This window comes from Colletes gigas, unplaced genomic scaffold (genome assembly GCF_013123115.1).
Source record: "Colletes gigas isolate AHSC1104 unplaced genomic scaffold, ASM1312311v1 Colletes_gigas_Sc00002, whole genome shotgun sequence".
NCBI lineage: Eukaryota > Metazoa > Arthropoda > Insecta > Hymenoptera > Colletidae > Colletes > Colletes gigas.
The window spans coordinates 10,341,961-10,369,843 of record NW_025106631.1 but is presented as its reverse complement, the minus strand read 5'-3'; the positions used below and the strand labels follow the sequence as shown (position 1 = coordinate 10,369,843).

Sequence of the window (27,883 nt, the reverse complement as noted above, 5' to 3'; positions counted from 1 at the left end):
TGACCGTTGGGAACACCGGAACATCAACAGGTTCGATAACCATGATCGCTGGGATACGTGCTTTGCAAATTGTTTTGAACGCCTAAAATATGTTCCACCGAACCTGTCGATGATTCCGGTGCTGGCCAATGACGGATCGTTTCAACTTCGCCGCTGACTATTTACCGTTTGACTCCTAAGAAATCTTTTCTGCCTCGCACTGCCAATAATCTGTTCTGCCGAACCACTAACCATGAGCTGTCAAGTTAACTTTTTTCGGCTGTCTAATACGGGTGTTACTGGTGTCTCTATTTGGCCTAACTTTACCCGCGGAGAACGCGTAACGCTGAAACCGGAGGTCGAATCCCTCTATATAAATGCTACGAAATCGATTGTAGCCATGCGTTGGTGACGTCGTGAGCTTTCCCTGTCGTTCAATGAACATTCATAGATAGTTCGCGGGGCTAGGATTCTTTAGGTGCCCTAGATTACAGTATAAACTATATTTAATTCGGTCAAACACTGAACAGTCTACACATACCTGAGAAAAAATAGTCATCGGAATTAAGGTGCGTTCCAAAATGATAGAATCGCCTTACAAAACAGTGATTTTAAGTATTTGGTACAAGTTAGGAAAAAAGTAACAGTGTGGCTGCATTCGTATGTTTATCATTTGTGTATTTGTAGATTTTAAAACAAAATAGTTTTATTCAGCATAAAATATAAAGACAACGTGTCCTGAAGCGACAGATGTCTGGCTTGATATGTCGAGTTGGCAACACTGAGGTAACAATTGATCTAATTATTCAAAGTTGACCCTCTGTCGAATTTTAACTCTGTAAAGTAAGCAGTTGTCGATATAAGAAGAGAAAAAATAATTAACAATTTCTGAAAAAGTCAAATCGCTGAAATGCTGAAAGCCAACACGTCGATCAGAAAACTTGTTCACAGAGTAAAACGTGCTAGGCGCCTTATTTTTAATTTTAAAAAATTGAATGAAAATTAGGGTAAAAGTAAGTTGAACGAATGTTCCTTTGCATTAGGTGCACGCCAAACAAGAAGGATCTTAATTGATTTGGTGGATGAAATGTATTGTTTAATGTATTATTTTGTAGGACGAAAAAAATTCAATTCGAATAATATTAATATATCTAAGCGATAAAGAGGACCAAACGCTACTTTATAGAATGCATTCTGTGGCGTTTATTTCCAGGCGAATGAAAGCTAGGGACTATCAAATATGTATAAGTAACACTTATAGAAATCCTTAATACAAGAAAGTGTCGGTTTCCAGGGGTCAATGCACTTATACACAACGCAACATCAAACAGAGGGTGGTTTTTATGGGTAATCAGATATCAGTAATGATTCGAGCGTCATGTTTCTCTGATTTAAATCCCATAAAAAATCTATGAGGAATTCTATCGCGAAAAGTTTATCGAAATGAAGGGCAATTTGCAAAAGTTACCGAATGTTTGGAACGAAATCATAGAAATCTTGTTAATTCAATGCCAAACAGAATGTAGCAACTTATTTAAAATAAGATGGATTCGTAGGTTATTAGCCCTTTGCGCTCCAAGAATTCTTTTTCAGTATGATCGACTATAAAAGTCTCATTTTCTCCACATAAAGTTACGAATGTTTATAATTTTGTATTGTATTCGTTAAGTTCTTCAACTTAGTTTGAATTGCTATTAATAAAATTTCAACTGCATTGTGATGCATATTAGGGTAAGTGCACCATAGTATAATAATATAAAAATATCTAATTTTATAAATGTTAGTTACAATGGTTCTGTCACTATGGGACGTGGTTTTTGTTTTTATATTTTATGTTGAACAGAGTTCTTTGTTTTGTTTCGTACTGTACGAATATATATCGAATAAGCATATTAACAACACGAAGTTTTGGTTTGTGTTCCAACCTTTACCAAACTTTTAAAACTGCTGTTTATCAGGATGGCTCTATCATTGTGGTACTGGACTTTAGGTTTTACCAGATCTGCAAATTTAGGAAACTCGAGCTGTTCTCAAGCTAACCCAACCTGTGTTATAGCGAACTGCGCAACAGGCTGTTTCGGTTCGAACGCCTCCACCACGTGTTGACACCCAAACTGCAATAGACCAAGTCTCTTATCAGATGGATTATCAAACGATGTTCTTACTAAACATGTCGGAACTTCGATGGACACTTGTACAAACTATACAAAAAAAAATACAGTAAATAATTTACAAATGAAATTAATATTAGGGATATGCAAGAATTTTAACATATTTCTAACATATTATAAATAGTTATAACTATTATATAACTATAATAACTAAACTTGAAAACATTTTAAAATACAATATTTCCATCGTCAAAAGATGGTATCGATTGGTGATAATTGTTTTGGTTTCAGTATGAGGAACTGGTACATGATTAAGTTTTATTACAAGTTTATTTTCTTAAACCATTGTAATAAAAATAAAATCCAATGTACAATTATACTGAAATAAAAATTTTATTGCATGTATATAATAATACTTAAATAAAAAATAACACAGAATATCTATTTAATACTGAAAATAAGTCAAGTTTCCTTTCGAGTGACAGCTCGTTAATTATGAATAAAATCGCAAAAAACAACCAAATGGCATTGTGTTACTTCGCTTTTGAGTTACGCACAAGTTGGATTTGATTTGCAAGAAGGCGAATGTGATCTTACAACAGGGAGAGCAAAGTCTGTAGTACCAAAGTAGAAATAGGTAAATATATTTCCGTATTTCGGTTTTCATAAAAGTTATGAAGTTATGGCAAACAATAACCTAAAATAAAATAAGTCCTAACACGAACCTAAGTACACATTCGATGTTAGTTCGTCTATACGGACAAGTTGCGCGCTTCGTGATCGAAGGATCAACCGACAAGACGACAAATCCTCTGACGAACAGAGATCAATCTGCCAGCACGTATGATTCTGATATACCGACGACCAACAACTTAATGACATTGTAAATTTAATTGAGCGACGCAAAGCGTCTCAGGGTATTAAACGAACAGCCATTGCGGTAAACATTCAAGAATCAGCACGCCACGGTAGCGCGTGTGACGCAAAACAGTTCAAAGATGACGTTCGATTTCGGCTTTAATAGTCTTAATTAAATTATACAGCCAGTTGGCGTACCAAGCTTGCTATCGATTGTTTGCTGCGTTTGGCAGCCATATTGTTTAGACTAATAGCTCTTGGGAGTAGGAGACTGGGGATGAGTTCTAGGCAAGGGTGCAATACATAAAGGGTTCCAGAACAGAAAGGAGGATGAGTATAAGAGAGGGGGGGGAGAACGAAAGGAAACAGGGTCCAACAGAGGGGCTATAGACATTCTAGATTCTCCTGCACTTATCGCAAAGGTAATTTACACTTTCGTCGAATTGCCAGGGGATCGCAAAATCGTTCCGCATGAAATCGTTATGATCATCTTGCTTCGCTTCGTTGTTTGTTGTTTCTTCCTGTTCCTCGCGAACATCCTGGGGGATTTTACAACCGATGCGCGTTTTGTGGTCAGTTAATAGATTTTTATCATATTTATGTAGCTTAAAAAAATATAACAAACTACCTTTAAAATGTTTAAAATTTATTTTACATGCATTTTACAGTCTCTTTGCAGACTTTATTTTCTTGTATTTCGTCCCTTGTGATAAATAAATTTTACACGTATGGTACCGTTAATTTTCTGTAATAAGGAATCTAAATGAATAAAATTAATATATTGCTCAGATCGAACTGATATTCTTTTTAAAATTTTTGGTCGGAGTTTTAGATTTACCTAATATTTCACTGTTACAATTTTGTTCCAGAATCTTGATTATTAAACTCACGTATATTCTCATATTTACTTTTCAAAACAAAATTTCTGTCTTGATTTTTAATCGAAGAATGTGTTTTTGTCATTAAAAAAAGTCTACAAAAATACACTTATCTAGGGCAATATTATCAAATGGTATAATTTCATTAACAATCTCCATTTGATAAACAGATAATGTCCGTCAAAGACAATGAAAAGCAATGGTGGCTCGAAACAGAGCCACCATTTTGCAGTATTTCTGTTATTCTGAGACCATGGTGCCTTGCTTTTCACAGACTCAAGGCCGTGCTCGTCACGTTTGTTGAAACGTTCCCTGCCCCCTCTGCTGTTGATCGTTTCCTGCTTTCTGTAAATATTAATACCGATGGAAGAGGATGTCGAGCGCCATGAAGGGGCATCCGTGTCCGGCGCGCGAAAAATAAAACTCGTATAAAATATTCGATAATTCATGGCCACGTGGGAGGGGAAAGGCTGGCGCTGACAACGCAGACGTCGTGCTTCAATGGATTGTCGGTTTCCGTCGAATCGCCGACAATGATAATTATGCTTATTGCACGAGAAAAAGAGGGGCAGGGGCGGATTTCACCGCGTGCACGATGGGTGAGGAGTGTGCTGAAGAGGTGGGGAAGGAACGGTGTAGGAAGAACAGTGGATGGGGCAACGTTTATCGATATGTTGACTTAAAAATTACTGGAACGGGCACAAAATTCTCCACCATTCCGTTGATGATTTATCCTTAAAAAAACTGAAAGGGTGAGCACGATAAGCCTGGCAATCAGAAAATTTAAGAAATATACCGTTACCGAGTGTATAAATAGTCATGCTATTTAAAAATTCTGTTTAATTTGATTATGCTTTCTTTCTTTTTTTTAATTACCTTTTCCGTTACTCTCTGTATCAGATTATCTCGTTAATACATTAATCGAATAATTATAAAACAGCCTTTCCTCTAGGACTACGTATGTATAAAACTTCATCGAAAAACGTTTAGCTGTTCTTGACTTACGACGGAATAAATATCACAGATGGTAGAAGAAAAATTCGAAAAATACATTTTGTCACTTTGGTATCGTTAAATAAATCCAGAGATATCGAAAGTATGGAGAAAAAATTAAATTACAAATGTATCTTCGACAGATTTATTATAGATGTTGAAGAATCGATTTCTATTTAGTGTGAATACACTTTGTACTAATAAAAAAGCTAGCTATTGCAGAACATTTTCGATATTAATTTACAATATATCAAGTTTTCTTACTTTTAATTGCCAAGTTTCTAATCGAACATTCTTCAGGCTACAAGATAAAATGAGAGTTCATTTTCACTTAAGGGCTTCGATGCTTTATATATACAAGTCATTCTAATTTTGTGATAGACCATTTCTAAGATATAAGGTAGAGGTAAACTAATACGATTTGAAAATTAAAATTGATTTCTATGAAAATGATATCGATACATTCATTTAACAATAGGAGATATACAAGAAAACTTATAAAACGAACTGGAATTAAAAACTACGAACGAATTAAATAGTACATTTTGTCCGTAAATGGTTCATAAAAACAAAACAGCGAAAATTAAACGCTGAGTCCCAAAAATCCATGGATATTTATCGTGTGTTACCGATTATGATCAGTTTTTCTTTTTTCAAGGATCAAAATTGTCCCGATACATCTAATATTGATATTAATTTTTGCAAGAGATTTCGCGCGACATTAGTATCGCATAAATGTCTTGGTGCAAAAATTATTTAGGTAACGGAGCCTGGAAATTGTTTATTTGGCTCGTATTTTATTCGACGAACGAATGTGCGACATAATCCCCCCGTTGACAGATTTTCGTGAATTGTCAAGCCGCGTAAATAATTGCTCGGTGCAGTATTAATAAATGTTTTTAGTCGCGAAGATTTGCCGAACTTCGTCGCAAAAATCTCGCGAACCGATAATCCCTTGACAAGTGTAAGTACCTGGACCTTGGCCCGCTATTCAAGATGGCGCGTCCCGAGCATTTATTTATTGCCCGCGAGCGGTGGAACACAATTGATCTAAGCATGGATAGTTCAAGAGCAACGCACCAGAAGATTACCGTAATAAAGATAGTTGGTACCGGTCCAACTCTGTTTATCGCGGAAGTTTCTTTCTTCCAATTACACCCGCGATTCAACGTCGACGTAGAAATTGGCCCATAATTTTAACTTCGCGATATCGAGCGAATAAACAAACTAAACAACGATCGCAAAAAATTATTCCACCGAATCGTTTTGCATAATAAAAAGCAACTCAAGTTACGGTATCGTAGACGCCATTTATCATACTCTGTGCTACAAATAATATTCTTGCACGATAGTTGAAAATTACTGCCACATGAAAGAAATTTATTTAAGGATTCAAAAAATCAATATTATTATTTCAATTCTCTTAACACTAGATTTACGGGACAATTTGAAGGTTTTCTAGATTCCATACTTCGAGTTACGGAACGTATAAATATATTTTTTAGCAATTTATGTTCTAGTTGATTGATGTAATGGTATGAATATATGTATACAGGGTGTTCGGCCACCTCTGGGAAAAATTTTAATGGTAGATTCTAGAGGCCAAAATAAGATGGAAATCAAGAATATCAATTTCTTGATTGGGTCTTCGTTAAAAAGTTATTAAAAAATTTCAAATCATTCACGGAAAAATTATTTTCGGTTGCGGAGGTCAATTACAATCATTTTTAATAAATATACATACTCCCAAAATCCTACTCTCTTTCGAGAAAAAAATTCGAGAATGTATGAAATTTTTCTACAAAATTAAAAAATTTCAAATCGTTCTGAAAAAATTATTTTTGGTTGCGGGAGTCAATTGCAATCACTTTGTGTGAATACATATACCCCCGAAATCCTACGTACTTTCGAGAAAAAAATTCTTTACCAAAAATATATTGTGTGGCCGGAAATGTTTCTATAACTTTTTAACGAAGCCTCAATCAACTAATTAGTATCCTGGATTTTCGTCTTATTTTTGCCTCTAAAATCTCCGATTAAAATTTTACCCAGGAGTGGCTGAACACCCTGTATATTAATTAAAAGAAAAGCTGCATTTTGGCAATCCATGCTCGTACACCTAGCGTTAAGATGGTTTAGTGTGTTAAGAATACTGTTTTAAAATATAGAGACAAAAAAACAAGTAAAAATGTATTTTAGACTTTATAGCGTTATAGTTGACGAAAAAAACAAATTCAACGAACTACTGTACGATAACTTTTGAAGGAATTTATGAATTGAAATTTCATCTGGTATATTTGCAGTAATATTCTTTATGAAAACTTCGAGACTTGTAAATTTTTATTTGCAAAATTTAAAACATGCATCATCTAGTCTTTAAAAATTCCCAAATATATTTTGTTTGGCTTTAACAATGGTATTACCGTACACATTTTTACATTAGATTTGACGACTTTAACTATACCTTGCTGTTATACCCTGTATTACTCTGGTATAACACGTCAAATTTTTGTATAATTTCTGTAATAAAGACGCTAACTTAAATCGAATAGCTAAGACCCCCTCTGTTATTCGTAAATTTTCATCTTGTAACAAGCTAATAGAGTAGCGGATTTTATACTCACGTATAAAATGCAAAATATGATACATTTCTTAAATTAATAAATCAATGTATATACGATGGAATCTGACAGCTCCTTCTCACAGCGAACAGTAAAAAAACTCTGTTTTTAATAAGCTCAATTTTCTTTTTCAATCTATTTCTGCGCGAATAGAAAAATTAAAAAAATAAAAAGGTAGTAGAATATAAAGAAAACTTCAAGAAGGATTATTGTCGAATAACCGATTTGAACGTATTTCTGCGCTGTTCATTTAGATAGTATGACGGTCCGGTTGAGCAAATCCCATCGTTTTTTCATTTTTGTACGGCATTCGAGTGTAATTACTTTTTCCAACAGAAAAAAAGGAAACTTGTTTTGTAACAATTTTATTGTAGACAATATTTGTTAATCACTGCCGATATTGACGGAAGCGATTGCAATCTGGACAGTTTCAGTTCTCGATGCGTTCGATGCTCGAACAACCAGAAATCGTTGGAATTCTTTTTAATTCAGCAACCCTTTGAAGCGTGCACCATTTATCGAAACGCAAACACGCATCGCCACAGCCACGGGACTCTAATTGTCCGATTATAATTGTAAAGTTGTTCTACTGCACGGCTTGAAATATGCTTGTTATTTCCTCTTCGCCGCGAGACCGGGTAAATAAATGGAATGTAAAATACAGAAAGCACGGAGCACGGCGATTCGAGTTTTCAAATCTAGAATTTCGTTCAATAAATTGCTCGTTAAGTCGTAAAAGTATTCTTGTTGAAAGATTGATCTGTATAAATACCGAAATAAAAATCTCATTAAACCATTCGTCTGTGGAAGTTGGGAAATATGTTCTACGCGAAATGTTGCGATTCACGGTAATAATTGAAAAAAAGAAAAACTACAGTTTCGTTTCAAAACTTTTCTACGAAAGCGTGAAAGAAACATTGTAACGGGAAAATTAACGTCTACTTCACGTGGAACTGTAGTCGAACCACATAATTAACGCATGATCGTTACGTTCATTGACCCAATCCGTAAAAGATAGCGTTATCAGCGGCCGATTGTGATTTCAAAATCCGACTACGTACACTGTAAAATGGACGAACGAACGAGAGGACTCGACGTGATCGGGGTTTCATTGATCGATCGATCCACGATTTTTGCACGAAATCAGCATTAGGAACCGCGTTCGCGTTTCTGCCGCGCTTTCTAATCAGTTCCCTGTCGGTTTGAATTTCACTCGGACAATGGCCGCAACCAGCAGCGACACAACAATTTTTTTTATAATTGCACACTTTAATTCCTTAATTGCGTGAAAGCATCAGGCTTCGGAACGCCAGCAGATCGGCCAATCGTTGCCAGACTACATGAATTAGAAACTACGTGTTTCTCTAACTATTGCTTCGAGGAGAAAAATCGTATTAACCTCTTTTTTTCAGGTGGGTTACAAAAATTTCATTACATCCCGATCGTTGTACAGATTTCACTATCCAAATTAACCCTTTTGTAATTTCACCTTATCGTAAATCAAACTCACACTTTCACGGATCAAAATTACTCTTTTACAAATCAAGTTTTTCTAAATATTCGTTTCCTTGAGCCATTTAGATTATAAATATTAGAGAACAAAATTATATAACTCTGGCTCGATTTATTTTATTCAAGCAGAGTAGATTGAAGTATGATAAAATAAAACACATTTTCTTTAAATTTGTTAAATTTTTAATATGACTTTATTACCGTATCACAAATTACAAAAATATAAATTTACCGAAATAACGAAGCTGAAAATGCTGTTTGCATACAGAGTTTTTTTAAATATTCGTTTCCTTGAGCCACTGGAATTATAAATATTAGAGAACAAAATTATATAATTCTGCCTCGATTTATTTTGTTTCAAGCAGAGTAGATTGAAGTATGATAAAATAAAGCACATTTGCTTTAAATTTGTTAAATTTGTCTATGACTTTATTAAAGTATCTCAAATTATAAAAACATAAATTCACCAAAATAACGAAGCTGAAAATTCTATGTTCGCATACAGAGTTGGATATAAAATGTAAAAGTTGGCAAAAATGACCCTTTTTAGTTATTACAAAATCGTTAACTTTCATTTTCGTAATCAGAGTCGTAATAGAAAATCGATTGCTTAGACGAAGAATAGGTTGTTGTTGACCGGTTGTTAGTTCGTATAATTCCACGCTTCTCTTTTGTATTTATATTTTCTATGGCTTTTGATACGCCCATCGAACCGTATCGGTGGCAAATGGCTGAAGGTTATCTGTTTGGGTGGACATTGTCTAATAATCTTGTCGTTGGTGATTTGTTCCAAACGCTTTGGTGAGGGTTTTATCGTAATTTCTGGCGCAGAGTTTTTATTCATCCTTTATATTGGAATAAAAATCTGACTCGATCACCGAGGAAAGTTCATCCGAAATTTGGTTCTCCAGCGATATGTCCTCGTGCCTGTTACGGGGACCGATTCAAAGAAGGAACCCCGACGGTGCCTCGCAGACGCGTATTTCACCGTCAATTAAACGCTCTATATGCAGCCACGCACATCTTTTGCGTGTAAAAGAGAAATACCCTATGCACACGAGCTCAACGCGAAAGAGTTACGTTCATTAGCGAAGCCACTCTGGTTCGTATACCGATTTTATCAGATTTTCTGTCCCGGTTGTATACTTCCGCCTCCTGACGCATCGTTTGCGCGAATCCACGGCCCTTGTCGTCGTTAGAAGCTTCGAAAATTACAAAGTATAAACCTAACAATAATATTTACCGCCCAAGAATGTAAATAAGAATTTATCGTAGCGTGACGCGAATGCAATGGCTTGTACGACAGTGTTACGTTACTGCTTCTTGAGAAGGGAGGCCAAAAAGTTGGTAGAACAAACAGTATTGTACTATTGAATATGCTCTCCCGTAACCCTTTGTGAACAAACATCTAATAATTGTAATATGATTGAGACAAGATCGGATCGTGTTGTGTTTACATTACACTGTTATTGGGTCTATGCAAAAGTTTTTGCCCTTTCTAACAAATTTTCTATTTGGACACTAGATAAGATACAATTAAAAATTTGATAACTTTATTTTATTGCTATGTACATAATCCAATAGAATGAACATTTATGAATTCTATTAAAATATTGATAATGTGCAACGTATAGACTGAAAAATTTCATAATAAATTAATGAAGATTGTTAAATGTTCATCTATGTGTCCGCCTTTTTGAGCAATACAGTAATGATTCTTAAAACGAACGTCGTTCCGGGGTTGGCATGTTCATCTTTCGTGCAGCAAAGGAGAAATCCGATACCAGATATTTACACAGCTCGTATTATAGTTTTAATTTCGTTTATCACGCTTCATTAGCTTTTGAGGATCCCCTAAGTTGGGAGGGATAGAAATGTTCAACTTACGAATCATTACTGTAGATAGCGACACGTTAACCTGTAGAATACAAATGTATGTATTACCCAATACAAACGTAAATATGTTAAATATTTTTTGGTATTTATAGTCATTATATAATCGTGCAAGATGAAATCTCGAACAAAATTTATAATAGAGGGTTACACTAATATTATAATTTATATTTTTCTAATACTGTGCAAGTGTCCAAACACTTATGCACGATAGTCTACATAATATACGTATTGCATGTTAATTGACATTGGTTTCGAAGCAATAAAATCATCAAGTAATTTTCTTGTTTCTCCAACATCTCGAAAGTACCACCCGCTGAAAGAGTACCGCATTCATGATCCAGCCACGAACATTTGCGTTCGAAATTCTCATGCGAGATCCATTTTCCGTCATCCGTAGCAATTTTCTTACGCAGCCTTGAAAGCAATGAAACACACGTGCTCAGACGAGCGGCAATGCTATGTCACGAGAGTTCATGCGGAACCCACTTTCTGTTTTCGCTGCTATTTCATGGATTTATCATCATAAATCAATCACAAAATTGGCGTTACAGAAAGACGAATCCCAAATAAACAAATACGCAAAAGAGAAAGAAATTGCATAAAAAATAATTATCTTTTGCGTACACCTAATACGTTAAACAAATAAGAAATAAAATTAGCTAAATTAGCAAAAACGTAATAGAGACAATGAAAATGTAATTACACGTATGTTCGTACGTATATGCGTTTTCCTCGATCCAACAATCGTAGCTGGCGCAAGTAGCAACGTAATCGCGGACACGCGTTCTTATAACAATCAACTGGTTTCTTAAGCCGGCCCGTTCTCACAAAATCGTGCTAAAATTTTGTAATCGACTATTGTCAATGTACGTCGGTTTCCTTTATTCCGAGATGTCCCGAGACACCTCTGGATCGACAATGTGCCAAGACAGAAATAATTGCTGCCAAAAGATGATCTGCTTTCCGTCGCGCGCGTACGCGTCAGACAAATTGCGGTATGACTTTCCTTTCCGACGTGTGGCCATTGTCCTGACGGTCGCGATTGTTCTTTCCTTCGTCGATTCCTACGAGCCGGACTTCTCGACGCGACGTTTCGTCACCCGGGAGAAACGAACAATCGTCGAACCCACCACGGGCAATGGCAACAACCGGCTCGCGACAATCGCAATTAGGAAATTCTTCATCCAATTTATCTCCGCGGCAGAGATGCCCAAATTATATCAGTCACGAAACGCTTTTCGCGAGACTATTGAATTTACGGGTCATTTACATTCGTTTCTGAGTAATTGATTCTTAGGTACAACATAGAATTAACCAATACAGCCAATGATCGAATATTACCGCTGCGCGCCTTTTTCGAGAGTCAAAGTACTTGTACAGTGGTCTTCGTAGAATGGAATGTGGATGACGAGAATCGTAATTTTTAGGATCGGGTTTAGATAACACATCGACTGCCAGACTGAACCCCTCATATTCTAGAGACCAAAATAAGACGAAAATCAAGAATATCAATTTCTTGACTAAGGGTTCGTTAAAAAGTTATTAAAAAATTAAATTAAAACATTTCAAATCATTCTGAAAAACTTATTTTCGGTTGTGGGGGTCAATTACAATCATTTTTTGTGAATACATATACCCCCAAAATCCTACCCAATTACGAGAAAAAAATTCGTTACTGAAAATATAATGTCTGATCATGAATGAATGATTCCCCTGAAATTTCATGTGTTTCAAATAGTTCTGAAAAAATTATTTTCGATTGCAGAGGTCAATTACAATCATTTTTGGTCAATAGACACACCACCGAAATCCTACGCACTTTCGAGAAAAAAATTCGAGAAGATATGAAATTCTTCGATACACTTAAAAAATTTCAAATCGTTCTAAAAAAATTATTTTTGATTGCGGGGGTCAATTACAATCATTTTTGGTAAATACACATACCCCTCAAATTCTACGCACTTTCGAGAAAAAAATTCTTTACCGAAAATGTACTGTGTGACCGGAAATATTGCTTTATAATATTGCTTTATATGTTACTAAGACTGCAATAACCTAAATACATTTTGTTAATAATACATAAATATGTGAAAAAAGGAATTGTATTTGTAGAAATGCCTGTAAATGCCTGTAAGTCCAAACCATTTGTCCTAACGAAATTTATTTATTTTAATGTCACAATGGGTCAACGAATAATTTTTTTTTAATAACTCATACATGCATGGACAACCAAGGATACAGCTAAGATGCACAGAATCTGGAACAACTTTATAAATATAAATTCTTACTAAAGCAATAGGCAAAAACGAATCTAAAATGATATGGAACACTATGGAGGTTGACGACTCACACGTGTGAGCAATAGGAAAATAGCTTTCCAATATATTTTCCCTAAAAATATAAAGATCAATTAAAAAAACATTGTTACGAAAACTTATTGTATCTTATATATTCTTTTAATCTGCTGTTTATGATAAAAACATTTTTTTATATGTTTATTTGCATTTAAACACACTTTTGTATTATCACTATATGTATTTCTACCTTCCTGAAGAGAATCCAAAACATGAATTGAAAGGAGTAGACGTTATTAAATTCTTGATTGCTCTGTGAAAGCCTAAATAATTATTGAATGAATCTATCTTTCTAAAAAAAATTGCACAATTTAAAATGATACATGTTTTACTATGAATATACACATATGCTCCCATTGCAAATACTTGTTGGTATAGAATTAAAAAATTGCATAACAGTGATAGGAATTTAATGAACTATTTTATAATTGAATTGAAATTTTTATTTTGGACGAAACAGTCATTTATTCTTTATTCAAAATTTTTATTGGGATACCATACCACCTGTCAGGTTAAAACGTAAAAAGGAATCTGACGCGCCGAGATTAATCATTTTCGGATTTTGGAAGCGGAGCACACGCGTCTTTCCAAGATATTTACAAAACCTAAACTTCAAAAAAAAAAAAGGTTAAAACGTTTAAATCTTGCGCGTTTGATAAGTTGAAACGCGCCAAGGTGATAAAATAATTTCACGCGTCGCGGATATTATGAATACAAATGTGACACGTAAAGCAAAAAAGAATTGATATTAATGCAGGAACTTAGTGGTAATTGGACTCGATAAATCTTTATACATAACGTGTCGCAGAATATCGTTCTTACCGCAATGCGTTAATCTGTATTCCGTTCGATAACGATAATGTCAATTTCATCAGCGCGACCGCAAAAAGTCGGCTTACAGAAAAGAAATAACGCATAATAATGACCTCATTCTCTTTATCTCGGGCAAACGGTGGACGCTCGTCTGTCATGGCTGTCGATCGGAATGAAAACACATTTTTCAGAAATCCGTACGTCGTTACGTAATAAATATACTTTAGCAATCATTTTCGAATAGAAAACCTCAAATTGAAACTCCAAGGAAAATAGATAATGTGCTCGAATTATTTAGGTTAAACATTGACGAAAGAAAATTATCATACTAGTTAAGATTCTTCTTGATTGACTTAAACAATATTAATAACAACTAATATTCAAAAGACAACGCGATTAACCAATCAGGTACGACAATATTTCCTGTTTTCAATTTATGTGTTTATAATCTTTAAAAAGATTCGAAGTCTCAAGAATTCAAGAATTCCGTAACTTATTAAAATTCAGATAATAAATTTTTAACAAATTCGAAACGCTTCTATAGCGTACAGAGTAAAACAAGACACACAGTATGAATCTACAAATATTCCTTTTTAGTGAAAAATCATAATAATTTCAGATAGATATTGCTGAAATAATTCTATTAATATTGTAAGAAAGGTTACACGAAAATTACAATATACTCTATTCGAGTCTGAACTGCGCACCTAAAAAATTACATGACTTTCTGCATTTAAAAAGGACTTTAATACTTCATGAGTGAACGAGGAACGAACAAAACTTCTGTACCGCTGTAAATGTTATAAAAAATTATTAAGTTCTTCAACCTTTTCAAAGAGATTGGTTTTATCGAGTTTCTTAAACAATTTCAGTGCTTCGAGAGCTTCAAAGCATTTGAGTCTTTGATATATCGAGGTTGCTGAGGCTTTTTCGAACGCTCGGATTTAAATGAAATTTAAACACCGTTCGAAACGATTCGAACTTCGTAATTATATTGTTCGGTTGGTTTTGTCAGGGAGAATTGTTGATCGCATCAGCTTCGTAACCAACCGATGGTTTCGTTAAAAGGTGGTCGAAAATGCCGTATGGATACAGAGAAGGTTGGCATAAGTCGATGCTGCTGGCACGAATTCAAGCGTCACGGTTACACACACGCACACGCTGCATGTGTACACGCCCTGTCCGGTCCTCCACATCCACGAAACGAACCTCGACTGTCGTCATTGTCCTCGTAACGTTCCGTTTCCACCCACAACGTTGTCGATTTCTTGAAACATTTCTCGTCGACCAATATTGCAGTAACTACAACATCAGTTTCTTGGATCGTTCTCCACATTCCGATCTTAATGACCAATTAGTCTTTTCTCGTTTCATTTCACGCCTGACGCCATAAAATGCCTTTGCTACACGAAAAATCAACATCCGACGAACTTCAAGCGATAAAAGATAAAGCGAAACACATTTTGGATTCCGTTCAAATTGGTGAAAACAATTAAAAAACATCTTCAATTGGAGCACACGTGTTCAACGGAACGTATCCCTAATCACACCAGGGCGTGACTTTCGATTGAGCATCGAGTTTGAGTAACGCTAAGTTCTCGAAGATAATACACTTGTAATTTGATTATAAAATTTACTTACAGGCTTTACAGATACTCGAATCTTGTATGCAACCCGAGGTTAGGTTTTTCACTCCAAATTAACCCCTTGACGGATCATATTCACCCTTTCACGTATCAAATTCACTTTGTGGACAACTGAAAAATATAGTAATACGATGCCGTTTTATCGTTTTCTGTGATTTTATTCGTAATTAGCGAGCTAGCAAGAGACGATCAATTGATACTTTTAGCGTTGAATGTATTTTATGTTATTTTTTGTTTAAGTATTCTTACACAGGATACATCTTTTGACTTAAGAAAATAAATTTTTAGACAAATTTCATTTGGTTGGGATTAAGGTTAACGGAGCAAGCAAGAATCGTTATTTGTAATCGTAAATTACAATTACAGTTCAAGCGAAGGTCACAGAAACGAAACGAGGCTTTTGGTTTTCCAAATTGTTTTCTTTATTGCGCAAACGTCGGACAAAAATGTCTACTTTGGGAAACGACATTAAGTAGTTCTGTATGGAAAATAGGGTTCTCAAACTACGACAAGCTGTGTTGGATCGTCCATTAAAGCATTTCGATGTCGAAGCGAAAAGAGACGAACAGTGACGTTTACGAAGGTGAACATCCTTCGGTAATTGTTTAATCAGGCACATCTAATGCGTATGACTGACGATAGATAAACGAGCATCGACTTCTTCCTCGTCTTTACAGACAGTTAACGTGTTAACTTTTGTGAAAACATATAAATACAATTCAACTATTTGCAATCTCTCGTACAATCTATTAGTTGTTGACCTTCCTTCTTTTCTGATTCAATTAATTTTTATCGTCCATGGTCAACGTTTAATCTTTATTGACGTTTTCTAATAATTTAAGTAAAATTAATTTTGCCATCTTCGTTGCAATTTTATATAATTTTTTGTCAAACAAAAATGTGGCATAATTAAAAAAACTTCATCTGTTATCTATATAAGAAATGTGGTATTCAAAACTATTTATAAATTCAATACTATTTATAAATGTAAAAAGTGAAAAACTCTAATGATGGAAGCGAATTTAAATGTTGCTTATTATAGAGATTTGTACAAAACAAAAAAAGTTGAAAGGTAATTAAAATTTAAAATTTTAATTGTAATAAGCCTAGCATAACTGAAATGGTACCTTACCATTTCTTTCAACCAAATTATTCTGCAAAACATTTTAAATAATACCCAAGATGAAACCAATGACAGTAGAAACGAAGATATACCATGCTTTGGAAAGAAGGTTTAATGGTTTGAAGTTCAAAAAGAATTAATTGTACTAAGAAAGATATGTCATTTAGCTGCTAACAAAATTTGAGAAAGGTATCGTTTCTTTTATTTCGTTAACAAAAAAAAGGGGAATCGAACAATATTGTTTCTTTTTAATCTTGTAGTGTATGTGTGAAATTATTTATAAATAAATATATTTATTTTATTTCATTTTGTCTTAAGTATTGCATATAAAGTGCTGAGTATTGTTCTATTATGAGAAAATTCTGTAAACACTTATGTCCCTCAATTAATCCACATAACGGAGGTTCTACAGTTTTTTTTGAAATTTCAAAATGACTGGAAAGTGGAAACGGTGTTAAGTGGGGCACATTGTTAACTCCTTTTATCAGTTTTACCAAAGTTTTATCACTTTGTGTGATCGTTATTAGGACTCGTATCGCGAATAATCGTTTGAACGTAGATGAAAACTTTTAAACGATCGAATTTCTATTTGACAAACGTTACGTGTAGCTTGCTGGGTGGAAAAGGCGTCGATCCGTGGCTAGGAGATTCACTGGAATGATAAAGCAAGGGTAGGGAAGCAATCAAAGACATGATCGATGGCTCATTCGTCTGAATCTTACGGTTGATTAGTCAATTAGACGGGAAACACGTAGAACGTCGCTGTTGCCTATGTGCTAGGGGATGGCCGCAAGTGTGAGGTCCCAGAAAAGGCTATTTTAATTATCGTTGTCGGGGTGTACTCTACGTTCGGGTTTTCCAGCACGTATTATTAATTTTCCGTTGTATTAATTGCTCCCACGTTCGATCAAACATGAAATCAGCCCTCGGTTCTGATTAGATACGTGGGACTGCTTCTTCCTTATCGAACATTAGTCGCTAATGGTTGGAATTGAACGACATTGATCGTGGCGAAATTTGAATTTTCACGCGTTGAAGTTTCTGACATTTCTGGGGCTGCACACGTGTGGCGACGTTTCGTATTCCCTCATCGAGAGAAATCAAGGAAATTCAGCGATATAGACTTTCGAAACTGAATTAACGACGGTTGAGCGTCTGTTCGTAGATCAATATTTCTAAGGGACAGTTTTTAGAATTTGGGTCTGGAGTTTCAGGCTCTGAGAATTTTCAATTCATCGATGTGGATGTGGGAAAGATTGAACGTTCGAAGAACTAGAATACTATTGCACACGTTACAAGAATCAGATTAAAGAATAATGTACAATATTGGGGCTAAAAAATTAAGGTTGCTCGAGTATATCAAAATCTAAGTCATGATATTTATTACAGAGTTACGTGTGGCTGAACGTATAAAAAATATAAGCGTTCTATTAATTTTAAATAAAAAAACAAAACTATGAGAATCACGATAAATAAAACATTCAAATAATTGAAAAAATTTTGACACGTTGGTGATTTTTTCAATCTTCTTGGAATATAGCATACTAAAAAAATATGAAAAACCCAAAATTTTTAAATAATCGGTGCTTTCGTGCGATAGCAATATGTCTGCTGAAGATTTTATATTTTCAAGCTATTCTGTCATTTAGAACTTGAAATATCGTGTACAGCAATTCCAAAAATGAACTTTTGAGAAAAACGTGTTTAAAATTTTGTGATACAAGTTGTACTCTTCGAACAGCTGCAACGCCGTTAATTTTACGAATTCAAACGAATCCTACTGCAGACGTGTTTTCAAAGACGCGTAGTTTAAGAGAATGAAGAAGAAAAGATCAATTTGTTTCAAACTTCGAGACCAGAATACACTCTTTATAAAGAATTCTAGTCTAGACGTTAGTTTTTTATGTGTTCTTTGGAATGTAAAAAAAAATATAGGCTTTTGACCTATATACATATAACAAGTGCACACAATCTTTTTAGAAAATATTTTGTAAAAGTATTTAAATTTACCGAAGATACAATGAAGACCCTTTTGTTGAACATGGCTTCATGGTTTCCACGATTCCGATCGTTCTGCTGATCTAAAATGAACGAACCGGAAACCATTTTGTTCAGCATAAATGTGGTTATGGTCGGTACTGAAATCGCAAAAAAAATATTGAAAAATAAAATTCCGCTAGCACTTTACAGCTAGTTTATCCATTTTCTATTTCATCTTTTACGTATAAAAAAAAACAAATGGTAAAAACATCGAATTTCAAAAATTCTGTGCTAAAGATTTTCTCCAAATTTAATGGCAATCGATCCTCTAGAACTCGAGATATCATGGAAATTATTTGGAAGAATGTAGTTTCGAGAATATAATTGTGTGAATCTGGCAATATCTATCGCTAGAAATATTTTCTAGGGCATGTACTTTCAAAAAATTAAATAAAAAAGGAGTTTTTTGAAGATTCTAAACTAGAACAACCCCTTAAAGAAACGAGATTAGTTAGAAAAAGAAATCGACGCGATCATAGAGAATCTATGGTGTCGAACGGACGACAGGAAAACCATCACATTAGTGGATTTCGGTAGATCAATGCATATAATCTTGAACCTAGAGCACCCCTTTAAAGAAACGAGATTAGTTAGAAGAAGAAAACGACGCGATCTTAGAGAATCTATGATATCGAACAGACGACAGGAAGACCATCACATTTGTGGATTTCGGTAGATCAATGCATAGAATCTTGAACCTAGAGCACCCCTTTAAAGAAACGAAATTAGTTAGAAGAAGAAAAAGACGCGATCTTAAAGAATCTATGATGTCGAACAGACGACAGGAAAACCATCACATTAGTGGATTTCGGTAGATCAATGCGTATAACCTTATTTCTAATTATATTTTCTACACATACCTTTAAGACCAAACCGAGTAAGAACGCACCACAAGTTGTGCCTCACCCGTAGAGTATGTTTCAGGCAAGGAGCAGGGAATGCCAGCGTTCGCGCGCGGACCACAGGAAGGTGGTCCGCCGGAAATGAGTGACGAAAGGTTGGCGCATATCCTATCGGAATCTGGCCATCTACAGATGAGAGGCGAGCACGAGATCTCGAACGACGCAGACAGCAAAAGTCCGAGCAGAATCGGTTGTCCGAGTCCGTTTAACAAGGACAGGCTCGACAGTCAGAACAGGAGACTGAAGAAATACGAAAACGATGACATTCCGCAGGAAAAGGTAGTAAGGATTTATCAAGAGGAATTGGCGAAACTGATGGGAAGAAGAGTCGACGATCTCCGTGGTCCGCGAGAATTCTCTTCTAGGTAAGGCTCGAACGAACAATGTTTCATCTACGCGCGAAAACAAGATAACTATAGCTGCGTTCAGGGCTTGAAAACTGTTATAGTTAGACTGTGGATGTTTATGCAAATGCATATGTTTCTAGGAAATAGATAAAAGTGTGAAACCTAAATAGAAGCTTGTTTCATCACTAGAGGCCCTTAAAAATATATTTTTTGTTTTGCATATTTTGTATAAAAACATATATCGAAACATACTGCATATGTCATATATGTTTATTGCATTTCTTTTTGTGGCATGCTTATGGCCGCACGATGGCGCTTTACGTTGGAGTACTGGTCGACCGTAGGGGAACCCCCAAGTAAAGCTCGCCAGTCGGTCCCGGGGAATTCCCGTACTTGTGTATTACTATCGAAACAGTTTTATAAAACATCTCTTCTTCGCTACCTTTCTAATTTCGCTGTATGGTTTATTAGACCTGAATAAATTACATTTTATATTACTATCGGGCCACACTTTTCATAAAATGAATGCTTATATGGACTTCCGAACATCTATTTCAGTCTATTAATTCATCGTTTGTATACGATAGCCATGGCAGAAATCACAACATAGCTATTTATATATCTCGTGTTTATCTATATAACAGTTCATAGATGCTACGAATAGTATTAATCAGTAATTATGAAGTATTCTTGGCAGATAGGTTCTACGAAAACGAATTTTATATGGTCAGATTATTAGAAAGCCTAAAACAATTAAAGCATGCTACTTCAGCAAATTCAAATATGCCCCAATTACATCTTGTAATGTGGAACGTTCGTTCTCAGCTTATAAATTGACTGTAAACGATAAACGTCATCAACTAACTCTTAACAATATTGAAAAAATACTCGTAACACATTGTAATTTAAATTATAATTTATTATTATTATATTTAAGTAAGAAAATTATTTGAACATATTTTGAATATATTTTGCATATTCCTGTATATTTCGGCATATTATTGATACATATTTGACATATGTCACTTACATATTTTGACATATTTTATTGACATAAACATCCGCAGTTTAGTTATAGCATAAATTCTTCAAACAATTACTAAGAACTTTTATTCTGAGTAACTGTTATAACGAACCTAAATTTTAAGATCCGGTTCAGATACATCGACTGTCAGACTAAAGCCCTAAAATTCTATGTGAAAGCGATACTTTGTTTTTAGACAACTGGAAACTAGCCTACCCACAATTTGTCATAGAACTCATTTTTATAGACTCTCTAATATTCAAGAGTCCTATCTAGATTTATTTAGAAAATTACTTAATGAAAATTCAAGTCATCCGTATATGGATAAAGTGGCAGTCAATGCGGTAAGGTTCTTGCATCAGGTTTCATATGGGTTCTATAACCATTATGTTTCAGGTTCTATACAGGTTTTGTAACTGTTTTTTTTCCAAATTTTTTAAGGTCACTTCTAGTTTTTTGTAGAAAAACCTATATTTTTTGTACACCTATCTTTTAGTAGATATTAAGACAAATATCGATAAACATCATAAAAAATATCTTTTTTTCATCTAACTCTAAAAAATACAGTTTGCAAAAAATTTAGTATAATCAGTTGAAAGCTCTCCCTGAAGCATGTTATATTTGACAAAAAACTTCTTGAATGGTCCACTAGTAGTAGAATAAATTAATTTAATCAAGTTACGTGGTTCATCCTGTATAATGTGTATCGAATAAATATAAAGAACATTAAGAAGGACCTTTTACAAACTTATAATAGAAAGCAACACCCAAAATGAAGATTCTATTAATAAAATTGAAGAAGAAAATGATTTTTAGAAATTACTTCGAAATGCAGAAAATACATGGGCTCGTACTGCATCAAAGAATAATGAAACACATCCAATCCTAGAAAATGAAATAGAAGAATATTTTTAAAACCCCAGATTTAAAAGTTGAATAAATAGTTTACACTATTAGAAAACAAAGAAAAGTAAAATGTCTAAGCACTTTTCAGCACTTAAATTCACTTTATCCGGTATTCGTCCATAAAAGCAGATATTATAAATGATAATCTATTAATGCAAAGACAAGAGAAAACGTTTGACAAAATATAAAATTTTAGTTACGTATTAGTATTGTAAAATTAAAAAAAATGAAAATATATTTAAGATAAAGGATCAAGTTTGTCAGTGTTCTTAAGTTAATTTTCCCATGCTTCGAATCGCATAAACGAATCTTTGTTTTAACGAAAATTTATCAAGTTACAAAATAATTGAAAAAGAACTTAGAAAAAGAATTAAGAAAAGATAAATAATTAAAAGACTAACGAAATCCGAACTGATTTGAAAACAGCAAACAATAAATATTTATACTACAATATATAGATTAAAAATCGCTGCAGAACCAATATAGAACCTAAAAAATAACAGTTACAGAAATTCTGTATAACACTTCGAACTTTTATATAAGGGTTTGAAATAATTATTATTGGAATCGTTTCAAGCCTTACCCGCGTTAGTTTGACGATTGTTTGTTGGGTGTAGTGTTGGTCGAATGTCTCTAGCACACATTTACAAAGTATCCTACTAAATCGGTAGCGCATCCCATAGATCTTGTGAGTCATGGCATAGACCGGCCGCGCGCGAACTATACCTAAAAAGATGACGTACGCGGCTAAAATTAATGTGCCGCTATATTTGTTTCATTATTTAACACATTGACAACCGATCGGACAGATTTTCCACGTTACAAACGTTTATTATGTTAACACTTTACCGACCGGTAGCTTATTAATCGACTTTTTACCCCTTAACACTTTACCGACCGATAACTTATTAACCGGTTCTCATGAAAATAAAAAAATATTATTAGATTTAATTACCCTATAATGATAGAAAGAGGACAATATAGTAAGCACTTTTACAAAGTTTGATTTAACATTCTTATAAATACAAGAATAAGTGCATAGCTTAGGGTCAATTGGTACCGGTCGGTAAAGTATTAATTGTATGCTACCTAGAATCAAAAACTACGTTAACAGGCACTAGACACGATTTAAGTTTCAAAAAGTATGCCTATTTAAGATTACTTATGCTACTGGTCCTCTGTGGTCCTTTTTAGTCTTTTCATCGATCAAGAATACAGTAAAAGGCATGAAAATTTTGTTGAAAAACTTAATTTGCAAAAAGATGTATATGATTTGTAGGATTAATATGGAGTGCAAAACCTGTAACGAACAGGAACAACTGTTGTAACGTGATATTTCAAGAAACTTTATTATTCAAAAATGTCACGTTATTAATTTCAATATTGCAGGGAGTTATAGACAACTTTCAGTTGATTCGTGTTGTTGCGTGAAGTTCACGAAAGGCGGTTGTCAAGGTGTTAACACGTAAATGTCAGATGTAAATACGTAATCCACAGTTCGAATTGCACACCCGCACAGTGTGACGAACAATGGACAAAAGTAAACAAAAATTGACGTTTAAAATTCATATTATGTCTTAAAATACTAATAAACACAATTTTTACTGAATTTTACAATTTATTGTTAAAAATTACGTATTATAAAACGTTTTGAGCTGCAGAGCAACATTTTTACAATACTAATGATTTGTCTAAATTCCGTATGTTAAGTGTTTATCAATTTTGTCTCGAGTTTAAAGTACTAAAAAGCACATTTGTGTTATTTTAGTTATGAATTTTGTTCGAAACGCCCATAGATTCGTGACACTGTGACCCGTCCAGACGAATATTACGTACACATACCCTTCATTATTGAGGACAGCACGCGACCTCGATTGATTGTAGTGCGATGTTTCCGCACTTTTTCAGTGGTGCTCAAGGCGGCCTGCAAGGCATGGAGCGTACGCAGGACGACATTCGATTGGCGCTGGACGCGTACCATCGCGAGCTGCAGAAGCTAAACACGACACCTGGTCAGAACCCTACGTTGACTGGACTTCCAGGATTGCCGGGTCTCCCTGGTCTCCTGGCGCTTCAGCAGCAGGCTCTTCAGCAACACCATTTGGCCACGAACGGTGGTGGCGTTCAGGACTTGAGCCTAGGAAAAGTGGATCCTAGGAACAAAATGATAAACGGTGTATCCGAGGAGGAGAAAGAAAAAATGGAGGAAGCGATGAGACACGCCGGTAGCGCTTTCTCGTTGGTCAGGCCGAAACAGGAAACCACCGCGCCGCAATCCACCCCGAGCGGATCCAGCGCGAGTTCGCCGCTTGGAAACTCGATTCTTCCGCCGGCGATGACGCCCAGCGAGGAATTCTCTGGTGCGGCGGCAGCCAGTCCCCTCCAAAGGATGGCTTCTATCACGAATAGTCTGATCAGTCAACCGTCCACGCCTACGCATCATTCGGCCAACCAGAGACCCCTGAAAGCAGTACTTCCTCCCATCACGCAGCAACAATTCGACATGTACAATAACCTAAACACCGAGGACATTGTGAAGAGAGTAAGTGAACACGTTTCGATCGCCCTTTTAAGTAGTTTGCCTTAACGATGATGTTCATACGAGATTCATCTTCCCAGGTGAAGGAACAATTGTCTCAGTATTCCATTTCCCAACGTCTTTTCGGTGAATCCGTGCTGGGTCTTTCTCAGGGATCCGTCTCCGACCTCCTGGCGCGGCCAAAGCCCTGGCACATGCTCACGCAAAAAGGCCGCGAGCCATTCATCAGGATGAAGATGTTCCTCGAGGACGACAACGCCGTGCACAAGCTGGTAGCCAGCCAGTACAAGATCGCACCGGAAAAACTGATGAGGACCGGCGGCTACGGTGGCCTGCCTCGTAAGTTTAACTCAGGTCAATATAGATGTTTTGTTATTTTACTAAAAACGTAGTTTGGGAGCTCGAAACTATCGGCCGAATGGTGCTACGATCGAAAGAACGAATCGTTCGACTGCCATTTATTGGGTTGATGAGTAACTTCGTGCCACGTCACTTCTCCCCTCTTCTCGCTGAATCGTAAATCCGCGATCCTTACTCTACCGGCATACCTAAATCCGCATTTAAAATCATTAGCAATCGTCTTTATAATGCGATACGGTTACGTTCCACAACTATAGCATCACCCACATTTTTCAATATTTTGGACTTTTCGGTAGGAATGTAAAAAAACAATCGTACAGACTTTAGAAACGTTCTGTCGAATTCATGTGTGCGCGAAGATATAATTTAAAACATGATATTGTGGCATAACTATAGCAGTAAAATACAATAATAAAAGTAATATAATTGAGATATATGTACTTTGGTTCGTTAGCACTCTGTAGGAGCTCCTTTATTTGTTATTAGTTGAGAAATATGATTCGGCATGCCGTCTTTGAAAATATTCATCAAAGGTCTGCATCTGTTAAATATATAGTAGTCTCGGAATATAAGTTGACACAATTGTAAAATCAATTTTTATTACTTTAAAGCGACGCAAAATATTATTCAAATAGCAAAACTTCGTAATATCAATCCGAAGCCATATTGTAAAATGAGTAAACAGAGAAAAACAGAAAATATCTGTATAACTTTTATGAAACTACAGATTTATTTTTAATATTATGTTTGATATCCTTTAATTTCCGTAATTTTGAAATAGAATTGCTTTTCGAAACGTGTTTTTATTATGTATTCTGCAGCTTTTGGAGTATTTCAGTCCAAGTGGTATCATAAGTGTTTTATGAGATTGAGATATTAGCTCGGGAGTAAATTCAATTTTGTTTTTTTTCATAAAATTAGGATCGTCGTCTTGTAGCACAAATGACACTGTTCTATCGATTGTCATCGATAAAATGCAAATTACCAATCTCAAAAGCCAACAAACAACCCCACTTTCTTTACAGATTTGCGATTGTTGCAATGTTTAAATTTGGATTCATCGATAAATAATATCTTTTAATGAACGTTTGCGAGCATTTACTTTATTAATATAAGGTCTCTTTCTTATCACTCAACCATGAAGATCGTTATCATGAATTCTCTTTCGAATTTGCGTTTCTTGAATCAGCAAAGACAATTCTTCCTTTATTTGTTCTACTGAAATAAAAAGGTTTGCAACGACTTTTCTCTCAATAAAACTTGATATCGATCTTGTCAAATTTTCTGCATTGCCTATATTCATAATTCGTTGTACAATCTTGTTGACAATTTCCACACTGATAGCAATTTATCGTAAGGTATTTCCCTTCATCCATGTGGCATTCTATCCGCGGGAGTAAGTTCGCGATATTTTGGCACTTTCTGGACTGTAATTATATAGTTTTTAAAGTTTTTCTAAGAAAATTGTTTCACGAGTAAAGTGGAATATTCGTACTTGATATTGTTTTTAAACATATGATTATTAGTCAATCATTATTGATTGTTAACTTACATTCCGTTTCACTAGTAGTATCTTCTCTCACAAATGAGAAAGTAGTCTTATTTTTACACTTGTTTGCAATCAACTAATCAATTCTAAAATTATTGTTGGCAAATAACACTGACCTCGCCAGAATATTGATCACATTGTTTCCTTCGCAATAAATGTATTCTCGGAAGGTATGTCAACTTAGTTTTCGAGATAATTGTATAGGTATGCCATTAAAAAAATGCAATGGAAATCTATTGATGTCCCTCCTATACAATATTACTAACTAAAGAATCTAATGTTACGCTTAAAATTATAAGGTCTTAACATGGTACTTCTACTAAACAATATTACGTGTAAAACAAGATAATTTATATCTAAATAATATTTTCGTAAGTTTAAACTGCTCTTATGTTTCTTGAAAAAAAAAAGTTGTTGGTCTTTTCGTTCTCTTCTCTTAGAATTACATACAAAATTTAATATATGTCATACAGACTTGTACTCATTTTAAATGTAATCTATTCTAAATAATCTATTTTTGCTTCTGATCACAAAATGTCTGTTTCTTCATTCTCGTTTAATAATTTACTACGTGACATGCTTTTAGTTTTATTCGTTTTTTGATTTATACTGACAGAGTCATTCCATCAAAAGATTTATAAGACAATACACGCAAATGTAGCTTCACAGAATGACTCTTTGCAACGGAAATGTCCTATAATTTTGTGCTATTATAATTTCGAAATATTCTATTTCTGGGAAATGTTTTCATATTTTCTGTTTATTTATAATTGTATTCTGGGAATATTCTTCTTTATTAACACTAGAACTATCAAACTAGTCAAAATGACCTATTCGTAAATTCTAATAAAAGTTGTTACAAATTTACTTTACTGGATTTCTCCAAATATACATCGTTTTAATTTCTTTGGTACAAATAAATACACCATAATTGTCGGTAATTCTAGTATTAAGTACTGTTATACATACGATAGAATCCAATGGATGTGTTATAATTTTGTCCATGAGTATATACAGGGTGTTCAGCCACCTCTGGGAAAAATTTGAATGATGGATTCTAGAGGCTAAACTAAGACGAAAATCAAGAATACCAAATTATTGATTGACGCTTTCTTAAAAACTTATTAAAATTAAAAAATTCCAAATTGTTCTGAAAAAATTATTTTTAGGCGCGGGGGTCAATTACAATCATTTTTTGGTGAATACACATTTCCTTGAAATCCTAGGCACTCTCGAGAAAAAAATTCATTACCGAAAATATAATGTGTGGCCAGAAATGTTGCCCTGAAATTTCATGCGTATGTTTAAAATATCATAACTTCTGAACGGATTGGAGGATTTTAATGTTTCAAAATGCAGACAACGCGTATTTTGGCGAAGAACATTTAGAAATTCAAAGAATATTGGAAAAGTTGTTCCTTAATACCGTAAA

At 34.7% G+C, this 27,883-nt stretch overlaps 1 protein-coding gene across 5 annotated transcripts in view; it reads left to right on the top strand.

Annotated features, from left to right (window-relative positions):
- Positions 1-27,883, top strand: part of LOC122398625 (homeobox protein cut) — a 236,781-nt gene that overhangs the window by 204,925 nt on the left and 3,973 nt on the right. For 2 of the 5 annotated variants that reach the window (XM_043398707.1, XM_043398716.1), the window contains exons 6-8: positions 19,749-20,091; positions 23,888-24,545; positions 24,623-24,896. In XM_043398707.1, the coding sequence (XP_043254642.1) occupies positions 19,749-20,091; positions 23,888-24,545; positions 24,623-24,896 (1,275 nt within the window). Of the gene's footprint in view, positions 1-19,736; positions 20,092-23,887; positions 24,546-24,622; positions 24,897-27,883 lie in introns of all 5 variants that reach the window. The other 3 variants (XM_043398730.1, XM_043398723.1, XM_043398722.1) reach the window with 3 other exon arrangements.